Source organism: Cryptotermes secundus, unplaced genomic scaffold (assembly GCF_002891405.2).
Source record: "Cryptotermes secundus unplaced genomic scaffold, Csec_1.0 scaffold1024, whole genome shotgun sequence".
NCBI lineage: Eukaryota > Metazoa > Arthropoda > Insecta > Blattodea > Kalotermitidae > Cryptotermes > Cryptotermes secundus.
In genome coordinates this window covers 150,335-172,196 of record NW_019727414.1, presented here as the reverse complement: position 1 = coordinate 172,196, position 21,862 = coordinate 150,335, and the positions used below count along the sequence as shown (strand labels likewise).

At 40.0% G+C, this 21,862-nt stretch overlaps 1 protein-coding gene across 2 annotated transcripts; it reads right to left on the bottom strand.

Annotated features, from left to right (window-relative positions):
• Positions 1–2,019: 2,019 nt before the first annotated feature.
• LOC111864766 (ATP-dependent zinc metalloprotease YME1L) lies at positions 2,020–21,779 on the bottom strand. 2 transcript variants are annotated; one of them, XM_023852277.2, is made up of 14 exons: positions 21,575–21,779; positions 21,264–21,422; positions 20,888–21,188; positions 17,923–18,126; positions 16,581–16,760; positions 14,694–14,788; positions 13,586–13,829; positions 9,752–9,884; positions 9,282–9,384; positions 8,421–8,646; positions 7,603–7,754; positions 5,976–6,122; positions 3,747–3,908; positions 2,020–2,297 (listed from the first exon to the last, which is right to left on the bottom strand). In XM_023852277.2, the coding sequence occupies exons 1-14, from the start codon at positions 21,599–21,601 to the stop codon at positions 2,142–2,144; spliced, it is 2,289 nt and encodes a 762-aa protein (XP_023708045.1). In that variant the 5' UTR covers positions 21,602–21,779; the 3' UTR covers positions 2,020–2,141. The 2 variants fall into 2 exon arrangements, with proteins under 2 accessions (XP_023708045.1, XP_023708046.1); XM_023852278.2 differs by having other exon boundaries at positions 16,581–16,748.
• Between the last annotated feature and the right edge of the window lie 83 nt (positions 21,780–21,862).

The following is a 21,862-nucleotide window of genomic DNA, read 5'->3' as shown; positions in this document are numbered from 1 at the left end:
ACTTGAGCTACAGCATGGCCTATTTAAACATTATGTTGAGGATCTTAAAGGTAGGAAATTTATTACTGACATTTATGACTCAGAATCACTGAAACTGAATGTCAAACAAGGAGAACCTTAAATCAAGGAACATTAAATAGGAGTTCTATTATATATTCAGGATGTTTTCAGGAGAATAAATAATACTGTTGCATATCCACAGCTGGCATAAGGACTGTCTGATGCAAAGTTCAACAGAAGGCATAACAAACAACACTATACAATTACTATGAAAATGGAGATTTCTGTTGTATTTATTCAATCTGAAATGAGGATCTATACAATTCATTATAAAGTTCTCACCTCTATTAATGTAACTACAAAATACCAAATGTCATAGTTCAATTGTTGCCACACATGCTTCATATTTCAGTTCAAATTTCAGGGAGAGAAGCTATCATAAATGAGGTTCTCTGTGACTTCTCTCAGTCCCTCCAGATAAATACCTGGGTAGTTCTTGAATTATGCCACACCCAGTTCCTTCCAAATCCTTTCCAATTCACTATTCACTAGTCACCTCAATATTCAACACTGTATAATATTAGTGAACTGAAGGCATCATTAAATGAATGATCAATAAATAAAAATATATACCTAACTCGGAGGAAACTGTTAACATTTATATAGTGAATACATGGGAGTCAGATTCATGTCTGAAAATGGCAAGAGATGGGACATGAAACCCAGTCGCTGAAGTGGGTGCATCCCCTAGTCCATGCTGGATGTGATGGCACACTGGAATGGTGCATCTCACTGCACATATGCAGAAATGTAGGCAATCAATTTATTAACGACATGACAGACAGATGGCAGCAACGCAACTCTGAATCCATGTAACAACAATAAAATTCATATCAATTCTGGAATGTCCTACTTAAGTTATATCACAACTTACTTCATGGTTCTCAGAGATTGCAAACTACCAATTATTGTCTTCTGGGATGTATTGCCCTGCAGTGTCGCAGAGGACCCTGTTGTCCTCATCTTCAGGACAGAAGACAGAAGATGCAGGATCCTGTGGAACAATGATGATAAACCAGACTACGTCATCACATCCCAGAAGACAGCAGTCTTCATACGTCACTGCAGTGGGAACCCTGAATATTGAGTTCACACAATTAATTTATGGCCAAATCATAACGCTTATTCATTAAAAGGTCAGGTCATGTGGGATTTGCAGCAGACAAAATTGCACTGGGGTGGGTTTTCTCTGAGCATTCTGGTTACCCTTGCATATTCTAATTCCACTAACTGTTCCACATTCATTAACATCCTATCATTGATGCTATATTGTCTATATACTGTCATAATCATTAAATAACATACTTAAAAGGATTCTTAAATTTGTGAGCTGAATTCTAATATAATAACTTCATAGCTACACAATTTGAAATACAAAAAATAAATATATATAAATAAACTGCTTTAAAGTTTTGTGAAGAACTGAAACTGCATATAACCTTCTGGATTACAAAAGTTTAATTAATTCCATTCAGTGTGACTGATGAAGTTTTTTGCTTTTTAATCTTTTATCCTTTACATGTTTCAGTCCTACGGGTCATCTTCAGTCTGCAGGACAGAAACATGTAAAAGATAAAAGATTAAAAAGGAAAAAACTTCATCAGTCACACTGAACGGAATTAATTAACTTTTGTAATATAATTGGTGTGATGGACCAGAATGAAACAAATCAAACCTTTTGGATTTTTTCAATTGACCTAATCCTTCCAGCTATACTATGGCCCTGGGGTCAACTCCACCTCTAACAGAAGGGAGTACTAGGAATCTTCCTGGGGGATAAAGGGCGCCCAGCACATAACATTGATAACCTTGCAGCCATCTGTGAGCCGAATGTCTACAGAAAATGTGGAGCCTCAACATCTCACAACCCTATGGGCCTGCACAGCCTGTTACAGGGATAGCATTTTACCTTTTACTATAATTTATGAGCTAATTCAAACATAAATTTTATCAGTGTTCTATAATGTTTAATATCTTCATAATACATGAATTGAGAAGGTATCGTGCTGCTCCATTATCTGTCATGTACCTAACAAACTCTCCTACATGCTAAAGGTCAGTCACATTAAGTACAGGTGCAGTCATACTGGGTGTGTCTTGTCTGGAGTCTGTTTGCCTGCCATGATTGACTTGATATCTTCAGCATCCAGAGTTTCATACTTGAGCAGCGCTTCGGCCAGCATCTTGTGCTCACGCTGATGTGTCTTAAGAATGTTCTTTGCTCGCTCATAAGATTCCTGAAAATAAACACTCGGAGGTAGTTCAGACATGAAGTTCTCACATACAAAGTTTAAATGTAAATTGATTTCAAAGTCATAACAAAGTAGAAACATATTGGATTCAACGTTTTCATGGTGGTCATTATGAAGAGTAATCTGGGTTGTAAGGCTGTGTAGTTTGGAGACAGCTAGAAACATTTATTATGTTTTTGGACATTATCCATCGTCTTGTCTATATCTAAAAAACCGTCCTGTTTATTTTCAAAACGCAACGTTTCGGAGACTGGTTTCTGTCTCTGTCTTCAAGCAAAACCTACTCAGTTGGGCATAGCAGATAGAGCTAGTCTCTATATCTGGAGAGGTTCAGGTTTTACCTGAAGATGGGTACAGAATCCAGTCTCTGAAACGTTGAGTTTTGAAAAATAAACAGGACTCTTTTATAGATACAGACATGACGGATAATGCCCAAAATAATAATAATTGTACCAATGTACCATCGCCAGAGACTTTTAGATCTTAGCTAGACACATTCTTCTGCTAATTTCTTGCTGGACTTACTCTTCAATCTTGAAGATGGTGGCAAGACGTTCTTTCAAAATGTTTGGCTCTGTCCAAACTACACTACTTTACAACCCCTTCACAGCAACATATTATTTACTTCATTTTCTTGTAGTTTAAGATGAAGCTGTCTATAACCCAACAATATTTACCATTCACTGACAGGATAAGAGGAAATACTGAGTTTTAAACACTATCCAAGGAAGCCAGCATGAAATAATTTAAGGTATTACACTGGCATCTTCAAAAAGGGACTAAGGAAACCTAAGTCAGGATAGCTGGAACCCAAACCCAGATTCAAACTGGGAACCTCAGGAATATAAGTCAAAACTGGTACCGTATGAGCCTCCTTGCTTGGTAGCTGCATGATGCGCCACTTTTACATACAAGCAGTCACTAATTAATACATTTCCACTGATCTCATAAGCCCCCTTTCATTTTTTCAAAACAATCACCTACTTTCCTATGATAGGGCATGTGGTAGCATAGCTGGTTGAGGCACTATGCTACAAGCCAGAAGGTCATGGGCTTGATTCCTGATGAGGTCAATGGATTTTTCAATTGACCTAATCCTTCCAGTAGCACTATGGCCCTGGGATTGACTCAGCCTCTAACAGAAATGAGTACCAGGAATCTTCCTGAGGGCAAAGGACGGACAACATGTAAGGCTGAAAACCTCACCGCCATCTGTGAGTTGACTGTCTAGAAAATGTAGAAGCCTCGATGTCTCACAACCCTATGGACCTCCATGGCCCATTATAGGATTATCTTTACCGTTTTACCCTTTACTTTCCCATGATATGACACGAAAAACAGACAAAAATTGGAGGGGGAGATCCCATCAGTCTCCTTTTATTTTTTCAAAATAAGGGAAGTAGGCTGACTGTGTATAAACACTGCAATACTTACTGTCATTATCCTTTTTATCTCTGAGTCAATCAGTTCGTTAGTGCCTGGACTGAGCTCGTTCACCACCACAAAGCCCGAGTTGTTTCCATCATGAGTCCGCAGCCCCACTCTTTCAGACATTCCCCAGTCCTTGACCATGTGAATGGCAATTGCAGTGGCTTGCTGAAAACACAGAGTAACACCACAACACAAGCAATATATTAATCTTGTTCAGTAAGCTCACAAAAACTCTGCAGGCATTAATATCAAACAGTGAACAAAGTTCTCTTCAGGAAATCAGCTGTATCTGTGCTATATTTATATACAGAGTGATTCATGAGGAGTTACAGCCACTTATGTAGATCATTTCTGAAGGCATTTTGAGCAAAAAGTGTCATATAAACCTAGGTCCTATACTCAATATTTAGAGAGTTACATTCGTAATTGGAAACTCACTACTGTGAACTGCAAGTGGTCTTCGCCAATGTAAGCACGTGATGTGTCTGCAGCCGGTTATTAGGGTAGACGCAGTTAGTGCTCATGTAGTCTGATGGTTGCCTTTGGTTGTGAATGTTGTGTTACAATGCTGCTATGGAAATCAGAGATAACAGTGTGCACCTATGTAGAGCAATGTGGGCAGTTCACAAATGTGCGGACAAGTGTATCAAAGTGGAGGGCGGCATTTTTGAAAATATGTTGTAATCTCTGTAAGACTTTGCAAAATTGAACTATAGAGAATCAAGTCCACACAATTACTTTGTTTTTGTGACAATAAAGGCATTAAAATATAATGTAATTTTGTATTTAAAATTAAAATCAAAATTTAGAAACCTTCAAATTATGAATGTAACTCTGTAAATATTGAGAATAGGACTCAGGTATATATGACACTTTTTGCTCAAAATGTCTTCAGAGATGAGCTCCATAAGTGGCAGTAAGTCCTCGTGAATCACCCTGTATAAGACTATCATCCTATCAAACTGCATGGGGAGGGAGTGGGTCAAGTCAGATGGTCAGTGATGTCCTGTCATATCATAAATTACATGAATCATGGATGTGATGATGGAGACACACAGTCTCTGAGACACACGGTGGAAGTCAAAGTAGACAGTGCCTTCCAAAAACGCTGACTACCTGCATATTCTACCTAACTCTCCCTCCTATAATAAATATCTCCAATGGTTTTCAAACATTCTTCAATGATGTATGTGTATACACAAAATGATACAACTAAATCTAATGAATACAAAAATCATATGTTGGAGTTTGAATGTAACAATACTTTGCATTCTGTGGAGCTAATGCCATCAGATGCAATGAATATGTCTCAAAAGCAGACTACTGTCTTTTGGGTCATGACACAGTGTAGATTTGTGGAAGTTTACCCGACATTTCTAAAAAAAAATGCTGACCCCACCCTCAGCTCACCTTCCCCTTGAAGATAGTGACAGCATGTTCCTACAACATGTCAGTAAACTTCAACCAAACCACATGGCATTATATCCCAGAAGACAATAATCTTTATAATCACCGATAAAAAACCTAGAATCTCAAGCCAGCTCAATACACTTTCCATGTGTAAAACACATTCTTGTCAGTTAAAATTTTTGAGTAGGGGATATCATTATGACTTCATGCATCAGAAAAACTGGTGAGCTACAATGTTGTGACTGGTGTTTCGAGTGCTGAGTTAAAAGATGAATTGATGCAATGGAGCAATTTGGAGCAATTTAAACTTAATGCTCTATTCTGCCAAACACAATGAAAACAACACTGTATGAGCGGTGATTAACTGCTGCATGCATGCAAAAACAAAAAGGGAAATTTAATATAAATATATCATGGTGAAAGTCATGACAGTTCAGGTTGGTAGGTGCCAGATTTCAACCTGGAGGCTAAGGTTGAATCCTGGGCGAGTCATGGTGGATGAAGTGAGTACTGGAGCAGATTTGCCTCCGAGGTTCTTCAGTTATTCCTTCCTAACCATCATTCCATTACTGTTTCATAGTAATATACTATGATCCAAAGCAGTGTAGCCCTGACCAGCACATTATCATATCCTAGATCATTAACTCTGGGGGTTTGTCTCTGACCCAGCACTTGGCTGATTACACAATAAGAGACCTCTACAATTTTTGGTAGTAACATAGACAAAGCAACACAGAGGTCAGTGGCTGACATGTTGGGCAGCTCAGGGCACTCTCACCCTCATCCTGACTTTATCTCACCACTCTGTCATGTTTTAACCACCTTCAGATCACTAGAAGCTCCAGATGTGATCTTCTCTGGACCAAACACAAGTTCCTCAGCAGCCCGGCCACCCATCATAGTATCCATCATGGCCAGCAGCTGAGACTTTGTAACATGGTATCGCTCCTTCTCGGGTATGTAAGCCGTCTGTAACACAGAATAGAGAAAAATTCAGGGTGAGACTCAGGAAACAACCTCAAACACCCTTTTTTCCTTCATACTCTGAGGACTGGGGGACAAAGTTGCTCACATCCATGATATTCTTTAAGTCATAGGGGCCCCCAGGGTAGTGCAAAATGAGCAACAAGCCTGGCAAAGCTTCCCAAAAGAATTTGAGTGCTCTCTACTCAGAAGCAAGAAGCAAAATGGGTTAAATAATCCCAAAAGCAGCCACTGGAAACCAACCAACCAACGAACTCTGAGGACTGTTCAAATGACACGTGTTCAGAGGCTGTTCAGGGCAAAGGAGCAGAGGCCCATAGGGTTGTGAGATCCATGATTTATTTAATCCGTCTTGCAGTGCATACACTCATTTTTCTCCTTCTCTCCCTCGCACTACATGTTTCGGCATAATAATGCCATCTTCAGGTGCTTACTTATCCACGTCAAACCAGTTCATTGCATGCNATACCCAGGAAGCCCAACAGTATAACACACGCAGTCGCAGGAGCACGACACAACAAAACCACAACACACAAGATAGTGAAGGAGTGCTCCAACAAAGGAGAATGGGCGTGACTGACGTAGTGAGGGGCGACGTAGCGATGTGGTATCCTGAACAATTTTAATATTTTTAACGTTGGACAATGTATATGATGGATACATATTTTGGTTATTTTAATGTGTGAACATGGCATGCAATGAACTGGTTTGACGTGGATAAGTAAGCACCTGAAGATGGCATTATTATGCCGAAACATGTAGTGCGAGGGAGAGAAGGAGAAAAATGAGTGTATGCACTGCAAGACGGATTAAATAAATCATGGACTTAAATCAGTGCAACAGGACGCTAAAATATAACATTAGTAAGGGTTGTGAGATGTTGAGTCTCCCACATTTTCTAGACAATCGGCACATAGATGGTGGAGAGGTTGTCAGCCTTACGTGCTGAGCGCCCTTTACACCCAAGAAGATTCCTGCTACTCATTTCTGTTACAGGCTGAGTCAACCCCAGGGCCATAGTATGACTGAAAGGATTAGGTCAATTGAATAATCCAATGACCTCTGTGGAATCGAACCCAGGACCTTTTGGCTTGTAGCACAGTGCCTCAACTGACTAAGCTACCAAGTGCCACGTAATTCTTACGGTTTCTGAAATAAATGGAAGGTGTGAGTATGCCAGAATTGTTATAGTATGTTTACATTTCCTAACGTGTTTCAATACCTTAGAGCAAACAGGCTTCTATTCTGACTAAGGATTTTGTGACACTTGTCACTTCCTTCAGGCAAATGTCAGGACAATATCTAAAAATAAACCATGAATGACTCCTTCCACAGCCATCCCAATTCAACATTCACAGCACTATGATAATCATTTGATGTTAAAAAACATCAACAATTGATACAGCATCACTAAAAGCACATGCTAAACAAATATGTCTACATTTGTGGTGGGATTGTTACTTACATGTCCTAAAGAAGGACCTCTTGGTATTATTGTAACTTTATGAAGGGGATGAGAATCCTTAGTAAAGTATGCCACAACAGCATGGCCTCCCTCGTGGTATGCAGTGATCATATTTGCCTCTTCGTCTGGAATTCTTCCTTTCCTTTCAGGTCCTGCCAACATAAATATTGTTACTTGAGCTAGCAGTGGGCTAAGTCCCTTACATGAAAATATCTGAACTCAGATGCAACTTTGCATTAACATAGTTACTGCCAATCCTAACACCTTATGGGCTGAATTTGACTATGTGACAGTGTAGCTTCTGCTAAATGACGGGTCATTGGCAATGTGTATGCATACATTATCATCTCCTATAGACAGGGCTTTGACTCAGGCGGGATGCGGCGGGATGGCATCCCGGTTCTATTTTCATTCCACCTCAAGCACTGCCTATGGATGTATATCACTTAAGTGCAGTGAAACTTTAATGTGAGCTTGATGATGGTTCAAGGAGTCAACATATAGTCACTGTTGTTCATGTTTGAAGAGTTGTCTTCTGGGATGTAATGCCATGTAATCCATTAAAACAACTGATATTTTAAAGGAACATGTCACCTCCACCTTCAGGGTCAAATAATAAGCCAAACAGGAAACCAGCATGAAGCAAGTAGCAAGGAGACATCCCAGAAGATAGAATTACTCATAACCATCACTTGTGAGGAACTCAAATCCTGTTTTCTACCAATTCTGATTATTCTAAAGAAGCTGAAGTCATGCAACATATGTACAATGTTTCTGATAAGAGTTTGGTACAAGTCTCACTTATCAACTGCGCATACCCATGAGAACTTTGTCCCGGGCATTCTCCAGATATTTCATAGTGACAGAGTCAGCACCATCGATGGCTGCCCGCAGAGCTGCCTGGTTCACCATACTCTCCAGATCGGCACCTGTAAAGCCTGTTGTCCCTCGTGCCAATATCTCAACATCTATATCCTTACTGAGGACTTTCCCCAGGTACAGGTCCAAGATCTCCTTGCGGCCTACATAGTCAGGTGTTGGAACCTACAGGACAGAACTCACTAGTACTCGACATCCATCTTACACACCTGTTGATAGCAGAGCTAAGAGGCTAAGCAAGTCAGTTGTAAAGGATAATGCATATGACCTGTATTCAGGAGGTATCCTCAAATCTAAGTCAGAATACTATCCTGAGATTTTTGTGGTTTCATCCAGTCTCTCCAGGCTAATGCCAGGATCACCACTATCACCTCCTTCCACATCATTTGCTATCATTCAATCATTCAATGCAACATAGTCTGATTACTGTGTGTGCGCACAAACACACATATGTACAAGTGCACACACAGAGTATTCCAGAAAACAATTCCTAAGCACAAAGAGGAAAATGTAAGAAAAATTTCATTCCTAAAAGGTTACTGACACTTTGTCATGAGCTAATATGGCAATGAATGATAACATCTACTTGAGGGGCATGCAGTGTCCTGCTTTCTATAATATCCTCATATTTCATTTGTTACATGGGCTCAGGATACCTACTGCAGAAGCCCTCATTCAGGGTAAGCTGCCTTATAGGCTCAGATTAAAACCTAGATATAAAGGTATGTTGTCATTACACTATGATGTAATATGGCTGTGCATCACAGCAGAATCTTCAGTCCTGGTACTGAGACACTTACAGTTACTTCTACATCAAATCTTCCGGGTCTGAGTAAAGCTTTATCCAAGTCATCTCTCCTATTGGTTGCTCCAAGAACAATCACACCCTCATTCTGATGGAAGCTGAAACACAACAAAGCAGTTTTGAAAACAGTGACCAACATAAAGGTAGACACAGTTGAACAGGAAATTGATCATGAGATGAAATCCTTACCAATATGCATTTGTATGACAGCACTGTTAAAAATTCAATGACATATTTTTGATCAAATTCAACTGTATTCATTTAAAATACATGCATGGAAAATGTCCCTCCAATGAGACAGAATATTATTACTCTTCCACTCTGAAGATGGAGGAAGCAGGTTGCTATGAAATATATTTACCGCCCTATCAAACTAAATGGTGCCACATCCCAGAAGACACAAATCTTTATTGAAAATTTCACTTTAACCTCTACATAATTAATGCATTCTGAGCCAACATTTACCCATCCATTTCTGAAAGGAGCTGGTTGATGGTCTGGTTAGCATACGGATGCAGCACTGAGTTAGTTCTCTTTGCTCCGACAGAATCAATCTCATCAATAAAAATCACACACGGAGCTCTGTCCTTTGCTGCCCCTGTGGAACAAAACAATATCAGAGTTGAAGCCACTACTAAGTTTAACAGACGAAGTGTACTGCCAGCAGCAATTTCAAATACTGCAGAAACACAGTGAGCATAAGAACATATCTTTGCTACGGAAGTCTCACTGGGAATTCATCAACAGTACAGATATTACATGCATAGATATACAAACAACTTTGTAATTCTATTTTATTATATACTAGCTATACCCGGCCATGCGTTGCTGTGGCTCAGTCTAACGAAATATTTCAATTCAAACGCAGATCAATCAACACAGCTCAATCCCACCGCCAACTGCACTGAAAAATAAGGAAAACAGTTAAGAAAACGAAATGAAAAACAATGAAAAATAAACTGTACTCACGAAATGAACACTATGGTAAACGACACAGCCCAATTCCAATGCAATGTCACACGAAATAATTAAATCAAAATGAAAATAAATCAAAACCGTTTATATTCGGTGGTAGCTATCCCAAGACTGACTGCTTCGGCGGTCACTTCCAGACTCTCTTCTGTATCTCTCGGCATCTGCTCCAAGACTGACTGCTTCTTGTCCAAGCTGGACTATTTATACCTCGGCGGATGCTATACAATGAGCCTTCTGTTGTCTATCACCGGGGAAACGCTGCCAGAGTCGAATCCAAAACTCTGGGTGCAAACTCAGGATCTCTGTTGTGATTTCACTCAGAATCTCTTGTGATACTTGTTACCTCGTGATACTCGAGACACTCGTGATACTGAACAGTCGCCGAAGCTACACTCTCTTATACATATAGCCAGTGTTCGGACGGGATAGGGAATACCTCATCGAACAGTTAGTTTCATCTGTTGCTTAGGAAATGCTAGCACAGAACACCTTGTAGACTTCGTCTATAGTTGGAGCATTGAATCTTCGCACATGTTGTCCAGCAGGCGTTTTGTCAGCATGAGTAACAATCTTGTGTGTATCAGACGGCATCATGTCAAGTGCTGTTTTGAACAAACGCACTAAATTGTTTTTTTCATGAAGATGCTCTTGCAGTTGGGAAACGATGCACCTTTTTATGCTGGTAGAAATTCCGCAGCGTGCATTTAATTCATCATTGCCATCTCCGATGAAATACATTTGTAGGAACTTATGTTGACCATCTGGGAACAGAAGCAGGGAGCCAGCTTTATGATAAATTTGTCCTTTCACTTTGAAAGTTGGCATGACTTGAACTGTTACGATTTCTGCGCTGAACGACGTCATTTGGAAGCATGAGTTGTATTTCCTGATGTTAGATAGGAAATGCCTTGATTCGTCGGTATATCCGGCAAGCAAAGATTTTAATGGCTCTGGCGGTTCTCCAAGTGGAGGCAGTTTAATTTTTCCTGCGGCACAACACATTCCCCTCGTTTCTCCATTAAATTTCAGAGCCTTGCAATAAGGACACACTTCAGTCATAGTGCTGATGAGAACATGCCGGCTCAAACTATAATCCTCAGCTGGGCTGTACCGGAATGCAAGGCGATTGTAATCGCGTTATTGCTGAGCACGGAGTCATGTTTGACGCTGATCTGCTGTTTCTCGTTGATGTCTTTCAGCCACTCTCAGCCTGTCGCCTTCATTCTGTTGAGAACGAAGCAGATCTGAGGCTGCAGAACGCGATCCCCGTGCTCACAACCGTGCATCCTCAAGTCTGGCTGCATGTCGCTCTGCTGCTTCCTCGGCACGTATTTGAGCCATTCTTTGTCTCATTCGCTCGTTTGCTGATGCCCGTTCTTCTCAAGTTTGATTTGCAATTACTTGACGCCATGCTTCCGCTCCGCGAGTACAACAACCTAAGTTTGATCTTCCGCGAGGCATTATTTGGATGCACTAAAGCAGATTGATTGCACTGAAGAAGAAAGAAAGTTATAACAAAAACATACAAAATTGCAAAACATTAAAAAAGTAAAGAACACGAACTGGAAAACAAAGAAACAAAATAAAAATAAAAAATACTAACGAAATATTTAAATTCAAACGCAGATCAATCGACACAGCTCAATCCCACCGCCAACTTCACTGAAAAAGAAGGAGAACAGTTAAGAAAACGAAATGAAAACTGGACTATTTATACCTCGGCTGATGCTATACAATGAGCCTTCTGTTGTCTATCACCGGGGAAACGCTGCCAGAGTCGAATCCAAAACTCTGAGTGCAAACTCAGGATCTCTGCTGTGATTTCACTCGGAATCTCTTGTGATACTTGTGACCTCGTGATACTGAACAGTTGCCGGAGCTACACTCTCTTATACATATAGCCAGCGTTTGGACAGGATAGGGAATACCTTATCGAAGAGTTAGTTTCATCTGTTACTTAGGACATGCTAACACAGAACACCTTGTAGAAGTGTTTGGTTTCATCCGTTGTTACGCAACGGAACCTCTTATCCTCTCATCTCCGGGGAAACGCGTTTGTTGTTTCGGCAATTCCTATGCAACGGCCCACTGTTATTGCGTTTCCATGGAAGTATACTTTCTGGTTTATCCGTTGTTATGCAAGGGAACCTCTTATCCTTTAATCTCCGGGGAAACGCGTTTGTTGTTTCAGCAATTCCTATGCAACTGTTACTGCGTTTCCATGAAACTATACTTTCCGGATTCATGCGTGGCCGGGTACGGATAGTAGATATATAAAAAAATGCGCGTGTTCGAATGCAATGTTGTGTCAAAATTTGGAAGCAATCAGTGAAGAACTTTCGGAGATCTTCGAGGATTAACAAACCAACATTTACATTTTTATTTATATAGATACCATATCAAAGATGTTTTAAAAGGTTCATGTAATCCATTTTTTAGCATACATTCCTTTTTTTTAAGAAATAAAATGAGGGTTTTGAATCATCTTGCTATCTGTATATCCCCCGTAATTTTTTTTTTCAGTTTTCTATGAAATTCATGTCATATCAAAGGAAAGTAGACTATTTGTTCTTCCCAAAACATCTTGTCAGATCATGAAGAGTGTCTTGTGACATAAGTCATTTCTGACAAATTTGATAAAAGTTTAAGGTGAGCTTTATGTAAAATCTAATTCACACGGATCAAATTCATTCACATAAGAACTTCAACTGAAAACTCCCGAATGAACTCTGAGGATTTAGTCCGCAAGTGAGCTATACCGACCAAGCAACTGCCGCTTGTCGGCGAAGTTAGTGTCAACTTTAGCAGATAGAGGGTGTCACGTGGTCAGTGCAATTAGTCCCAATGGCCAGTTTTCTAGACCAGAACAGCTGCAAACTTCCAGTACCAAATTTTATCAAAATATGCCAAGTGGTTTAGGAGATAAAACATGTGGATGGACAATCAATACACATAACCTCTTGATTATCCATTTGCATTATATAGCTTGCACAAAGATTGTATAACACTTGGCATGTCATGAGCCAATTAGATCAATTCAGGCTACTTGAATTAAGAGTGCCTCAACTAAAAAGATTGCCTTGTAAATCAATTAGTATAGCATTTCTGCCAAGAGATAGCATCAAGTGTGACATACAGATATCCAGAGGAAAGAACAGGCTTTCACATGATCTATACCCGTTGCTATTTCAGAAAGTATCATTGGTTATTCTATGCAAGCGCATTTACCCCCAAGCAACCTTGGTGTTTCTAGAAGGACGTTCTATGGCAGGGTTCAGCAGTTGATGGGGTGAACTACTATTCTCAATTAAGAAATTAACTCACTGAACAAGTCCCGTACTCTTCTGGCACCCTGCCCCACTAGAATCTCATCGAACTCTGACCCAGCAGCATGGAAGAATGGGACGCCAGCTTCTCCAGCAACTGCACGAGCCAGGAGCGTCTTTCCTGTGCCAGGAGGGCCAACCAATAACACACCTTTGGGCAGCTTGCCACCCAGTGCAGAAAATTTCTCTGGATTTTTGAGGAACTCCACCACATCCTTCAGCTCTTGCTTTGCCTCATCTACCTACATAACAAAGAGAACCCACTTGTAGCAGGCTGTGTGATATTCCCATTCCTTTCAAGCTGCTGCAAAAGTAATACAGCAAACCCAGTATATTGGGTTTCTTTGTGGACTAGTGGATATCAGTGTTAAACTGGGGAGTCTTAATTGCAAGCAAATGAACATTCAAAATACTGACTCAGGATCACTGAAACAAGGTTAAACAGGATAAACACTTCAATCAGGAACCATAAATAAGGGATCTACTACAAATGTTTACAAAAACCAACTTCCTACTGTGATCAGAGGGCTTACTTTGAACTTCAAATGCATTATGTATGTGTCTATGTCTGTAAGTGGTGGGCCATAAAATACAGCCCTCACACTGCGATCTTCAATGATCTTCAGAAAGTGTCGCATGATTTATTTATGCAATGCGAGAAAAGTTTGCAAGCAGAAGGGGATCACTTCCAACACCTGTTATAAAGCACAGTATGAATGATTGAATGTATAACGGGTGGGTCTTGTCAGCCCTTGCATTGCAACCTGCAGTGATCTATTGTGCTTGTAAAGCACAGTAAGTTTGTGTTATCTTTTTACAGTATTCCTATAAATGTGTGCATGTACAGATACTGATGTGAGGGAATCAGCAACATGACTGCACTCTCACTAGCGAGGAAGGGCACAATAGTCATGGAGAAATGATTCATCCACTCTACGCTAGCGAGAGGGCGCACATTTATCAGCGGTGATGACTCATTCTGCTTTCGGCAGTTACATCAACAATCTGTAAGAAATATTGTATCTGACCCATGCCACTCCCCTGGTTTTCTTGATGACTGAATGCCCTGTATTTGCGGCACTTAATTAATGAGAGATTTCACTTACACCTTTTACATCCTCAAATGTCACGTGGATTTCTTCTGGATCAACTTCAACCTGGTTGCCAAGCTGGATGCGGAAGACGGAGCCACTTGCGCTTGCTGAAAACATAACATCAGTCAGTACCAACCTTTTCAAAATTTCACCATATGATTACCAACTGACAAAGAGAGGAGAACAAGGTGGCACTTCCCCGTGACTCTTCACTTGCTCAACCAAAATTAACCTATCTGAGCACAACTGGCTTTAACGCTAAAATATAAACTGAAATCTGCCAGAGTACACTTATAATTTTTATGTGATTTTTAGCAATAACAGACAGTATTTCCCTAAACAGTATTAATCACTTGTAGCGTCTTTTCTGTGAGGTATAAACAATTTTAAAATATTATTTATATGGGCTTCATGCATTGAAAATCAAACTGTTTCTCTTCAAAATCGTTTATGCACAACATATTACTGAAAAATTAGAAATAAAATAATATATAAAAAACAAATGTACTGTATGTTAGTACTGAATTTATTTGCATAATTTTCCCACAATACAAATCTAGTTGTTCCAGCAGCCACAGCATAATTAATGGTAGTGTTGTTGATGTTGATGGTGGTGGTGATAGCAGTAATAATTTAGTAATAATTTTTTTGTAAATGTCTAATGAGTACTACTTAGACAATTATTCCAAGATAAAAGGTAAAGAAAGGTAAAGCTACCCTTTAACAGGAAGTGGAGGCCAACAGAGTTGTCAGAGGTTGAGGCTCCAACAGTTGTTAGACAATCAGCTCAAAGATGGCAGTGAGGTTGTCAGCCTTATGCACCAGCCACCTTTTACCCCCTAGGTAGATTTCTAGTATTCATTTCTGTTAGATGCTGAGTCAACCACAGGGCCATAGTGCAGCTGGAAGGATTAGGTAAATCGAAAAAAAAAAAAAATCCACCTCACTGGGATTCGAACCCGCGACCGTCCAGCTTGTAGTATAGTGCCTCGACCAACTATGCTACCGTGTGCCTCAGTTATTCCAAGTAGCAATTCTGAACTAGAAACAAAGTGAAGTTTAAACTGGCATTAAGAATTCAGATAGTTGGTTGAGGTGCTATGGCACAAGCCGGAAGGTCGCGGGTTCAAGTCCCGATGAGGGCACTGGATTTTTTTCAACTAACCTAATCCTTCCAGCCACACTATGGCTCTAGGGTTGACTCAGCCTCTTAACAGAAATGAGTACCAGGAATTAATTAAATAATTTTCCTGGGAAGTAAAGCGCGGCCGGCGCATAAGGCTGACAACCTTACCGCCATCTTTGAGCCGACTGTCTAGATAATGTGGGACCTTCAACATCTCACAACCCTATGGGCCTTCACGGCCAGGTACAGGGATAGCTTTACTTTTTTTACTTTTTTCTTTTTAAGAATTCAGATAGCAGTTTTCTGGGTCGAGACACCAGGTAGTATTGGAAGTGGAGAGCAACATTTTGGAGGAGCCTGCAGCCACCATCTACAGAGTTGAAGTGACTGGGGTAAGAAGCAATCAGGTTTTGTATGCTGGATGCAAAAAGGGTGATCACTCAGACAGATAATTTGAATGCCCACTGCCATGAAAATGTAAAATATTATTGGCTTCTTGAATAACAACAATGATGATGTGTTTGGTTTGAGGCAAGTTTAAAATGCTAAATAAATGGATAAAGATAAAGACATCACTTGTTTAAACAGATTATGTTTCATTTAAAATACTCCCTTCAGGATCCTGGGTACTAAAGTGCTTTTATATCCATACAATCTGGATCAATACTGAAAAGAATTTTACAAAGGAAAAGAAAAATGAAGTAGATTGGTGGTTTAGAGGGTCTGTGTTGTGATAATGCCCTTACTTCTGGTATGCCTCACTGCTGTCTTACCCATGAAGGATACGAATATCGCCAGGAAGATGACAATTATCAGTAGTTGCTGGATGACCTTCAACCACTTCATTGTCCGTCCAGGGGCCTTCTGGCCAGACCCTTCCAAGTAGCCCTCTGCAAATGCCACTTTCATGCGATGCTGCTCTTCCGTGCTCATTGTTTCATCTGTAATAAGCGCTAAGTAGAAAACAAAAACTGAAATCAAACGTCTTGTTATTTATTTGTTTGTAGTTTATTAAACAAGTCAGCCAGTAACTCTGACTATATACTACAGATTAAGGTGGTGATAGTAATAATGAATTAGAAAGGATGTGGAAGGAAGATGTCATGGCCCAAGCCAAGGCACTACCCCAGCATATTCCTGGAGGGACTGAGAGAAACTAATAACCTTAGTCAGGATAGTATGTTTGCTAAATGACATTTAAATATGATAGACCTTTCGGTGGCTGGGATATGAATATGATGGTCTGATACTCAGCTGAGATTTGAACAGGGACCTCCTGAATATAAGTTAGAAGTACTGTCACTTTAGCAAACTTGCTTGGTAACTAAGTGTTCACAGCAACATCAAGGGGAAACGGCATATACCACGTTAAAGTGACAGGATGTCACACATGAAGGATTCATTTAATCAAGATTTTCACTGTAACAAATTTACGTTTGTTTTAATTTAATTAATACTGGCTCCTGAGGTTTAAAACAATAAAATATGTTACACTGAACATTGGGGCACGTGGTAGGGTGGTTGGTTGAGGCAATATGCTACAAGCCGGAAGGTCGCAGGATTGAATCCCAATGAGGTGGAAATTTTCAATTGACCTAATCTTTCCAGCCGCACTATGGTTCTGGGGTTGACTCAGCCTCTAACAGAAATGACTACCAGGAATATTCCTGCGGGTAAAGGGCGGCTGGTGCTTAAGGCTGACAACCTCACCACCATCTGTGAACCGATGGTCTAGAAAATGTGGGAGCATCAGCATCTCACAACCCTATTGACCTTCATGGCCTGTTACAGGGAAACCTTTACTTACTTTTACACTGGACATTACAATGTTAAAAATAAACATATTTAGCACATATGCCATTAAGAATGTTACATGATATATCAACTATGTATTTCAAATAAGGAGAAATATTTGTTTTACATTTATCTGTCATAAGAATTTAACTGTAATGGTGTAACATCTGAAATTCAGATACTTGAGTTTGATTCAAAAAATTAATTTCTAAATGAGGGCAATCCTAAAATTTTGAAAAAATAATTTATGATTATGAGCAAAATATGACTCCACACATGCACACACGCACATACACACACAAAATGCAACTAAAATCTTGCCTTTTAATTTCTCTGCTTCCACTTCAGGCTGATTAAAACTACCAACTTTGCCCACACTGGTACTACTTATGCCCGGGTGTCCTAGTGGACTACCGCCTGTATATGAGAGCCCAAATGCCTGACGTAGACGCATGCCGATTGTTGGGTTTCGGATCCGTTCTGCCATAATGCTGCGTTCTGTCTTGAATCCTCGTACATGGATATCTATAACACACAAATTCTATAACTGCCTCCAGCCACGTTACAAATTACAAAAAACAGAAATATTCATACGTTGCTACTCTTAGAAGTATCATGGACTCTGATGGGTACTGCATTCTGGCATGTAACACTGTGTAGACCAGTAGAACATTAAATGCTTTGTATGAACCTGCTCAATCTATCATCAGGGTAGAAGAGAGAGAAAGCTGGTTCCTCTGAAATGCTGGTAACATTCTACTAGACTACACGGGATCACATCTCAAGAGAATAATCTTCACAGTTACCACTCTGACAGCATCAAATCCAACATAAGGATGAGAGTATTGTAATGTGTTTTGCCACTGAAGACGCCGTTTGGATTGTTAATTGGTTTATTTAACAACCTACAAGTCTCGGCTACAATTAATTACAACAATGTTACAGGTTTACACACTTTACAAACCCTACACACAAATCTGTCCACTCTGTCCTCAGTAGTCTACACGTATTCACAGTACGGGAGCTATTCCAATGTCACTGTGTCACACACTCCCAATTACTTCTCTTGTGAGCCAAGCATCTGCTTCTCACGCTATCACTTCTAATCACATGTTCAGGTATTCTTCTTTCCGCTACCGCTGCTAGATTCCAACTGTCTTTGGCGGCTACTACATTTTGACTCGCTTCATCATAGTCAAAGTCATGTTACAACTGACGGTCAGTCAGTCTGTCAGATGTTTTCTTCTTTGTGAAAGTTGCTGTCCTGTCCATTTGGGGCATCCTCTCTGATGAGAGGTTGGGTCTGTCATTTGTCAGTCAGTCTGTATTAATAAGTCCACTGTCTGTATTTACATAATTTACAAATCCACACTTATACCTTCTATGTACAACATATACACGGCCTCTGTCAATCCAGGCATTGTAGAGCAGATTATGCCCTATTTCTAGTAGTAATCGCTATCACGGCAGTCTAGTCACTTGAACTGTCGTATGCCTGACCGCCGCCAAGTTTAAGCCTCTTATACTTTCTGTGGCTGGCTTCACCTTGTCCAATGTTGCGAACATTCTCATTATCATGATTTTGTATGACTTCTGCTTGTTGCCTGCATAATTTTGTTATGTAATCATATACGTATGGAATGTTGAATGTCATGTGCAACTCGCGGACCGGTGTGCACCTTGGAAAATTGCCAATGGTGCGGAGAACCTTGTTTTGCAGGCGCTGCAATTTAACTAGATGGGTGTCTGCCGCAAACTCCCAGGCGGGACTAGCATAAGTCATTACGGATCTAATAAGAGCTTTATGGAGGGTCAGTTTAATGTTAGCGCTCAATCACTCACTTTTAAATAGGGAATATACTCTAATGAATGTTCTGAAGGCCTTGGCTTCGATCATTTCTATGTGTAATTTCCATGTCACTCTCTTGACTCGCTTCGTAGGCAGTGTAGTTATCTTATAAACCCTCAGCCGGACAATGGGAAAACGCCTTGCTCCCTTGTTGCCTAGTCGCCTGTTTACTGGTGTTGCTGCGCAGTACTGTCTAGAGTTGTTTACTGCTACGTAGCAACTGCGGCATCCTGTGTTACGTCACCGCAGGGAAAGGGGTGTTGACTGGCCTATTACTGTAGCAACGGCAACACTCTGAAACTGTTACGTCACCGCTGGCGGGGTAGGGGAAGGAGTGTTGACTTGCCTATTACTGTAGTAACGACAGCGCTCCGATGCCGCCATATCACCGCTGGGGAAGGAGGGGGTGTCCTCCATAGCACAACACGTCACAGTATTAACCCCTTGAACCTTCTATTCTAAGCACAGTGCTGAGCCAAAACAGTACAATTAAAATGGACGCCATGATACTCAGCACATGTAGACAACTAGTACACAAGAATTATTTACTCCAAGGTAAATATTTTGTTCTGAGTTTCTAAATGCACACAGGCTTTCTGTGGTTCAAGATATGTCATCAGTTTTGATTTTTTCTTTTCATTGGGTGCATCCTGTTATGTTTATCATACAAAACTCTTTAATAGAATCCGTCGCAACACGAGATGGTCAAGGTCAATATTACCTTCAGCTTTTAAAGCCATCCTCAGGCAAAAACATATGCTGTAGTTATTACACTCACAAACTACTGAACTGCATTGCAATATGATGGTACAATAGAGCTGGATACTTGCCAATTATGCTACACTATAATAAAACAAAGTATAAAGATACAATAAAATTATAAAAGAATCATAAAAACGAAAATTATACAATTAAAAATATTCATGTAATATTTCATATTATGTTCAAGTAATATTTCATATTATGAAGTCAATTGTTGTAACTGTATTGTCATATTCCAGCGGACATATAGTGGTATTATTCTTGCCTTGTACACATATGGAATGGTTAACTAATTGGAGGTCCGTGGTATTGGTGCAATATTATTTAGTATTTATTGTTTAACCGGTACATGATTTTACATGTCTATGTCCGTTCTGGTGGGAAGACAGATTGCAGACATTTTGAACATTTTGTATGATGGCGAGTACAATAATAATTACTATATTTGATTAATAATTAACAAAAGATGTCACAATGTGTACTACCTGTACCGGCCACAAGGCCGACGGTAAAATCACTGTCCAATTAGCCTGCACTCTGAACATGGCGTAGAAGCAAGATGATTACTTTGTCTGAGGGAGATGTCACAATAACAACAAAGAAAAGATAAAGGTGAGAAAGGAGTCTGCATTCTATGCATAACAGCAACTCAAGAAACGTAGTAAAAAAACTTACCAAATAAAAATGGTCGTCCAACAAGCATACTGTGCAGCAGTCTTCTGGTACATTTGTTTGACAAAACGATGGATGTTGATGAACCGCAACACGTCGGTTGCCCCTGAGGAAAGCCATGTTTGTTTTCGAAAAATGATTCCGATGAAGAGTAATTTATTTGCCAAGGTGAGGTTAACTTAGTTTTTAATAGTGGCTGAGTTGTCAGCTGGTTCCAGAAGAGACATGGTACTAACCCATCTGCACACCCGCCATTAATTTTTGGTAAATGTTTAAAAATAAATTCACTGCAGTTGTTGACTGCCTGAAAGCAGAAAAAAAAATCACATGCTGGTCTCCTAATGTTGTCATCTCAAGAACATCCTATAAATATACTCACTGTATTTAAACTATGTGAACAAATTATATCAACATCTCCGTCTGTTTGTGGGGCTGCCCCCTGTTGTGGCCGACTGGATTTTGTCCCTGAAGCTAGGGGTGAACATGGTCTTCTTGGATTAAGAGCAGCTGAAGTTAACTGTGTAAGGTGAAATAACACCTGAAAACATCGGAAACCACTCGTATTGAAGGCCCAGCAAGTCCAATGTGGATAATTTTATGACGAGTGATGTAAACTTGGGTGACTAGCTCAAATCTCACAAGGTTAAAAGGTCCATTATACGTCACATAAAATTTAATATTCATGCTTACCTGATTATTATTCTGCAGGGTAAACATCGATCAGTACTACTTAGCAAAATATAGTATATTTGTATACTATTTAAAACTACCCAAATATAACGTGTAACAAAGTAATAACACTCATACATCCAACGCTTTCGTCACTTATGGTTGCTTCGCATTTGTCACTTCTTTTGTCTTCTGATCTGTGCAAGTACTCCCAGCAACAGACAACCCTATAAATTAATAGAATTTAACTGGCGAACCTGCGGATTTGGGACTCCTCCTTCAGTGCCTCCAACATGCTAGAGAACATTC

What these genes read in the sequence shown, in the direction of transcription:
- LOC111864766 (XM_023852277.2), bottom strand. Translation starts at nt 21,601, where the DNA reads ATGTTTACCCTGCAGAATAATAATCAG. An exon ending in TGGACGACCATTTTTATTTG is followed by an intron (nt 18,127 to 20,887) that starts GTAAGTTTTTTT and finishes TGTGTGTTATAG; the next exon opens with ATATCCATGTACGAGGATTC. An exon ending in AAGAGTACGGGACTTGTTCA is followed by an intron (nt 9,885 to 13,585) that starts GTGAGTTAATTT and finishes TTTGTTCCACAG; the next exon opens with GGGCAGCAAAGGACAGAGCT.